Here is a 6,718-nt window from a genome sequence, read left to right on the forward strand (position 1 = left end):
GCATTCATTCTAACATTTTAACAAATATTTGTTTGTTATCCCATCTCCCTTCAACTTGGTCTAGCTCTTCATGTTTTAATACTTTTAGCCAGACATCTGTCCCACCAGTTTTCTTGGTGTATGGCTAGACTCTGAACTTTCATTTAAATTGCATATAAATCATGTATTATCAAAAGAAAATTATGGAATCAGTCTTACATCGCATTCGCAATCTTTTACGTTCAGTGTCCCTAAGAAAATTGCTTCTCAACTAATACTTCCGATTATGGACTATTGTGATGTTCATGAATTTAATTGAACAGACTTTACATGGTTTGTTATTGTTTGTTGTGCTTTGCTTTCTGTTATTTTGTTTGTTTTCTGTTCAGTTTTTTTTTTTTTTTTTAATGTCTGACGTTGCTTTTGTCGGGACACCTTCAAAACGAGCTGGTGCATCTCAAGGGGTTTATCCTAATAAATTAATTTAAAAATATCAATTTTTGGAAATAACCAAATACAGAACTTGAATCTGTCTTTCACAAAAGGTACCAAATGTAATAACATGAGATCCAGGTTGTTCAACCCCCATCCCAACCCATTGACACGCCCTGCTATGTGTTTCTAGGCGGAGGGAGCCCAGGACCCAGCAGAGGGGAACGGGACCCCCATGAGCGGCACCGCAGCCCCAGGCCCGGAGCCGGGGCAGGAAGGGAGCCCTGCTGCCCGGGAGAATGGTCTGAAGGAGGGGCCCCCCTGTGATAATGAGGGTCTCCAGGCTCTGGACGCACGCATCCCAGAGACAAGTGAGTGTGTGTCAGCCATGTTGCTGCGGGAGAAGGAGACATGGAATGAAGCCCAGCAATATCCAAACGCCTGAAACATTGCATGCTGTCTAGCAAGAGGAGATTACTTTTCCTCCCCTGACTGAGATCAATTGCGTGTGAAGAGGTGGGAAGTAGAGTACAAATACTCCACTACTTATTTCTGACGACTTTTTACTTTTACTTCTTACATTTTTAACACAAAGACCTGTGCTTTCTACTTCTTAGATTTTCAAAACAGGTTTGTTACTTTAGTTTTAATCTGCGTTTGGTGGGGTGATCATTATTATTTAGAGTCATTGCGTGCCTATTGATTTGAACACGATCCGTGTATCCATCATTTCCTGGTTTTCTCTAAAGAAGAGGGACCAATGAAAACTTCAAAAGCATCGAAACATTCATTAGCTAACAATGACATGATTGTTTTATTAATATAAAGAAAGGTCAGTTAGTTATGGGTACTTTTTACTTAAGTACATTTCAAAGCCCATACTTCTGTACTTTTACTTGAGTGAAGAAGTTTAGTCTGCTTCTACTTTTACCAGAGTATTTTTAAGCACGAGCATCTGTACTTCTACTTGAGTAAAGGATGTGTGTACTTTCACCATCTCTCTCTGTGTGTGTGTGTGTGTGTGTGTGTGTGTGTGTGTGTGTGTGTGTGTGTGTGTGTGTGTGTGTGTGTGTGTGTGTGTGTGTGTGTGTGTGTGTGTGTGTGTGTGTGTGTGTGTGTGTGTGTGTGTGTGTGTGTGTGTGTGTGTGTGTGTGTGTGTGTGTGTGTGTGTGTGTGTGTGTGTGTGTGTGTGTGTGTGTGTGTGTGTGTGTGTGTGTGTGTGTGTGTGTGTGTGTGTGTGTGTGTGAACCTATATGTGTTTGTGCTGTATGCATCATGTTGTCTCCAGTCCAAAGACCTCTGATCACACCATCATCTTTCGACTTCTTATCTTGCAGGCATCTAATTCTACAATCCCTCTGCCCCCCTCATCTCAACCCCCCCAACAATACCACCCTCTATATTTTTTGTCTTCCTCCCTCCCTTACCTCCTCCCCCCTTTCCTCTACCACTTTCTTTCTAACCTTTCTGCTGCAGATTGAGTGTTTTCAAGCTCAACTTCCGCGAGAATGCTCGCTCTCGCACGGACCACGCCGCCGAAATCATCACCTGGCCGGCCCCCCCCCCCGGACGACAACAGACCCCAACCCGCACGGTTCCTCCCATTCTCCACACCACTACCACCACCCGACCCCTCCATGATGATGCGAGGGGAGGTCCAGCAGCAGCTCCTAAAGGGATCTTTTCCTTTCACTCCCCCATCCTGGAAAACGCTTAGATATGTCATTGCAAATGTTTTAATCATACAATAGTTCTGCCGCTTTAGTATCAACTCCATGTTCTCATGCCTCCTCTCTCACATCTGAGCTCATCATCTTGCCCCTCTATATTTGACTGAAGTGACTTTAAAGACTTGGGCCTCTGTGGGAATCTATGTGGAGGGAAAAGAGGATAACGTTTTCTCAAATATTTGGTTCTCCAAGTTGAACTGGATCCATGGTTGTCACTCAGATCCTTTTCCCCCCCACAGCCTGGGCGTGTACTCTTACCCTCCATCATCTCACACACCAAATAAGTAGCGATTACTTCAACTGAGCAGCATGGAAACCCTCTTGGACTCACCTTTTGGCTTCTGTCAAACACATAGCTTCTCCTTACTGTCTGCTTTAATAACATCATAGTAATTCATCTCATCTGCTTAGTCACTTCCTCTCTTCTCATTACCATAAACAATAAAAGCTAGACAACAAGTAGGCTGTTTGAATCATTTTAGGCTGTAGCTAACTCTCTTTTCTCTGTGTTTGTGATGATGTGTTTGAGTGACAAAATGGTGTAAAAATGAGCTTTGGTGTACTGTTCGGATCTTATTTCTGTCTTTCTTTCCTTCTAGTTTCTTGATTTTAAACAAGTTTATATTTATTTATTGTACGTCTCTTCCTGCGTAAGCAATACAGTGGCCGGTTGTTTTTTTTCAATAGCATTCTGAAAATCTCGGAAACACGCACAGGTTTTTGTAAACAAAGACACACATTAAGGATAGAGAGAAAGTAGGAAAAGAGGTGTTGCTAGGAGGTTGAAAAGACGCATTTGAGGTGTGCTTTGCACGTGGAAACCTGAACGTTTTTGAATTGCAATTGAGAAAGTTTGCTAAAGTATAGCTTTAACCAAGCATGCAGTCCAGAGGGACATGAGGACGATGTCTAAATGTCTCTGAGGTTAAAGGAGCTGTGTGTCTTGTATGTGCCTCCTGTCCTTCTTACCTGAAAAGAAATGAGGATGATGCAGGCTCACGCCTAACACTGCTTAGACAAAGAAATGATGATAGTTCACAAAACTGATATAAAACGTTACGGCTAACCTGGTTTTAAGGACGTTCTGTGAATCAAGCTGTCCTGGTAGTAGTAATGGTTGTTGTTCAATATCAGGTGTTTCTATAAGGGTTATGGTAGCATGTTGTTTGACTCTAGCTGAATACAAACATCTCAAATAACTGTTCAGCACTTTCCTTCTTTGAGTATTGGCAGTGGAACATGATGTGGCTTTATACTCTTCTCTTGTAGCAATGTATTCAACTGATTGCCTTTATAATGCATGGTCAGATTATACTGGAGATGAAAGCCTTTGTGCATTAAGACTCAAAGTGTTGTGGTTTGGTACCATATGTATAACTCGGGGCAAACTTAGATAGCTGACGTGTTGTAACTCAAATTGTGATTTTTAACAGCGATGGAGAGGAAGAGCTAGTTTCTGATGGTTGTTGTTTCATCATTAATTCTACCACAGATTTGTATACAGTGACTGCATGGCTCCAACTTACTAAAATAAATGAAAACAGTTTTGATTATATTAGAAGTATTTTAGTTCAGCGATGTATCACGTACAAAAGTCATGGTAAAACTTGTCAGACATAACTGCATCACTACTATGCTCAGTTTTGAGTATAGTGTATGGCTGTGTATCATCAGGAATTTTGAAACATTTTTGCTACTGAACACAACATATAATCTCTTGAACCTTGCATCATTTTTAGGGGGCAACTTGGGGGCAGCCCAAAGAAGCTGTAAACACAAAATATACATGTCATGATATATGTTTTTCTTTTTTAACATCCAATAGACGCAGAGCAAAATAAGCATTTATTTTGAGTCTTTTCTCTTTCAACTTTGTGAATGTAAGTCCAATATTCCCTCTCCACTAACTCCCTAGTGAAGTATGGCTCTTTAGTTGCAAAAAGTGACATTATGTTCACAAGCCAGCTAATTAATCTGATAATAAGTAAAGATTTTGAGTCAGAACAACCGATGATGCAAACTTTTGGTTTGACTTTTTGTTATCTGTATTATGGACACATTGCATGTGTCTTCATTCAAATTCTTCTGACTCATTCGGGAAATGTGCTAAATACCAATACCAAAGCTCATTTCGACTGCCCTTTAGGGAAAAAACACAGTTTTCCTATCCAAATTGTCACTTAAGCAATGATTCGTACAGAAGCTTTTGACTCAACTAAATTGCACCTTAATGCTTTAATATATCAAAGAGGGTTCACTGTGATGGAAGGCTGGTGTTTGATTACGACCTAAAATACCCCTATATGAATTAGTGAAAGTAAATGGCCTAACGATGAAAACATGTCGTGCGTGATGACATGAATAAAGCAATAAACATAGTTATAATGCCTTTATTTATTTACTACTTTTCACTTTTTACTACATTCATGCAAAACAGTTGAATTTACATCCAGTCATCAATCAATTTTGTTAACGAAATGGGCAAAACATTCTAATTAGTCTGAAAAGGTCACAAGCAGATGTTGGAGTTCACAACTGACAGTTGAGGATTGAGTGTTGCTTAAAGAGCAGTGGTTATTAAATAGATCAATTGCTTTGCTTTTGCCACGGATGTTGCATAATCACAATTTTCTTTGTGCCTGTCCAAAAACATGTTTTAGCTTTGCTATAACCCCAGTTTTAATTTACCACTACTTATGAGATTGCACACCTGTATATTGTATTGCTAAAGCACTCTTTATGGCCCAAAAAATAAACATAAGACAGAACTGCAACAGCATCCGGGAGTTTTGGAGGGTAGAGATTTTTAAGGTTTGTTTAGAACAGCTTGTCCAGTAATGGTTATAAGGGGAGGAAGCATTTTATCGTGACTTTAATTACTATTATTCTGATTATTAGTATGATGAATTGAAAAGGTCTGCCTTTTTCATTAGAAAGGGGCCACTGAAGTGAAAGAATGTCTTTTGAGATATATTGTACTAAAGACGCAACACTTTTGTATATGTATTTATCGTTGTGTTCCTGTAGCCTTGTGGTGGTTGTGCTCTCATTGGTTGAAGGGATTATAATTAAGATGTGTGACAGCCAGTTTCACAAACTGTGTTCTTGAGTTTCCCCAAGGATTTGCACAACAAGATTTGAACCCCAATACATAACTTACAAAGTCTTTAAAAATCGCATTAAATCTGATGTTTTCATTATTGCGCTGTAATGGCAACTTGATTTAGAAACATTGTACTTGCAACCATTATTACAAGTTTTTTTTTACTACATATGCAGTGGGCAATTATGCCAACACACTATTAAACCATGCAACAAAGCGCAAGCCCTGTCTTAAGATATAAGAATAATGTTGGGAATACCTGGTTAACTTCTCTTTCAGGACCTATAGAGGTTCATATGATAAAAGAACCTAGCACCTGAAACACATGACACTGTACAGTATATGACAGTGGGCAAAGGGAAATTGTTGATGAAGCAGGCACTAAGTGTAGCGGTAGATGTGTAGGCCTGTGATTTAGTAGTACTTCATATCAAACATAATGGCTGCTACATATAGCACTCAAAAAGCAGCAACCTGCCGAGGAGAGACACACACAAGACCCTAACACATCCTTAAGGTTAACTACCTGTAGTTTCCGGATTTTGCTTGTGTAATAAATGCTCCTCAGTATTCTATCCAAGGAGCGTTGTAGATCTTCATGTACCGCCACTGCACTCATGCAAGAGTAACACTAGCTAATAAACACGTGCTGTACCTGCAGAGCATGCTGAAAAACAACAATGGGATGTGTTAGGTAGACTTTCTATGTCATTTGCAGAACCTCCTCATTGTTTTTTGGTGTTTTTTGTTTTCTTCATTCATTTGAATTTCATTTTTTGGTTTGGAAAACAGTGTTTTTTGTGATTACTTGTTGATTAGTGATGTGATTATTGAACATGAAATAAAAATAAACTAAAACTATCAGTGTTGTTGCTTTTCTTTTAGAAGTGATAACAAAAGTTAAAATACTGTATGTTGCTGCATATTAACTTGGCAAACCTAGCATTAGCAAGTGGGGTAATGCACACTTTTTGTCATAATCCACTAATCTACTACTTTGAGTCGTTCTTTCAGAGTTTATTTGGCATTAACCAGACAAGAAGACGAAATTGCCGTTTCGTTTAATTTCTTTCAGAAACATCTGAAATGAGGTCAAGTTGCAAGAGTTAGGCAAATGGCACTTGTTCAAGCACATGAATTCTAACTAATTAAAATGACATGTTTTGACATCTATCTATCTATATGTCTTTTCCCCGGGCGCTGTACAATAGCTGCCCACTGCTCCTACTGCTAGGATGGGTTAAATGCAGAGGCCACATTTCACTGTGTGTGCTGTGTGCTCTGCATGTGTGACCATTAAAGAGGGTTTCATCCCTCCGATTCTATGTTCTATCTATAGATCTGTATCAATACATCCTGCAAATAAACACTGTTTGGGTCTATTCCGGTGTTGGACACTGGGGGGCGGTAGCGCACATTTTCTCTAGGTTTCTGCTTAATTTCAGGAGAAGAAGACAGTTACCAGGGTAACGTC

General features: G+C 39.5%; 1 protein-coding gene across 1 annotated transcript in view; it reads left to right on the top strand.

Moving 5' to 3' along the window:
- LOC117479642 (microtubule-associated protein 4) overlaps window positions 1-6,105 on the top strand; it is a 99,937-nt gene extending 93,832 nt beyond the window's left edge. The window contains 2 exon segments of the mRNA XM_034126746.1: window positions 605-782; window positions 1,749-6,105. Of these exon segments, the coding sequence (XP_033982637.1) occupies window positions 605-782; window positions 1,749-1,756 (186 nt within the window). The 3' untranslated portion in view covers window positions 1,757-6,105.
- The last annotated feature ends 613 nt before the right edge of the window (window positions 6,106-6,718 follow it).

This window comes from Trematomus bernacchii, unplaced genomic scaffold, assembly GCF_902827165.1.
Source record: "Trematomus bernacchii unplaced genomic scaffold, fTreBer1.1, whole genome shotgun sequence".
NCBI classification, from domain to species: Eukaryota; Metazoa; Chordata; class Actinopteri; order Perciformes; family Nototheniidae; genus Trematomus; species Trematomus bernacchii.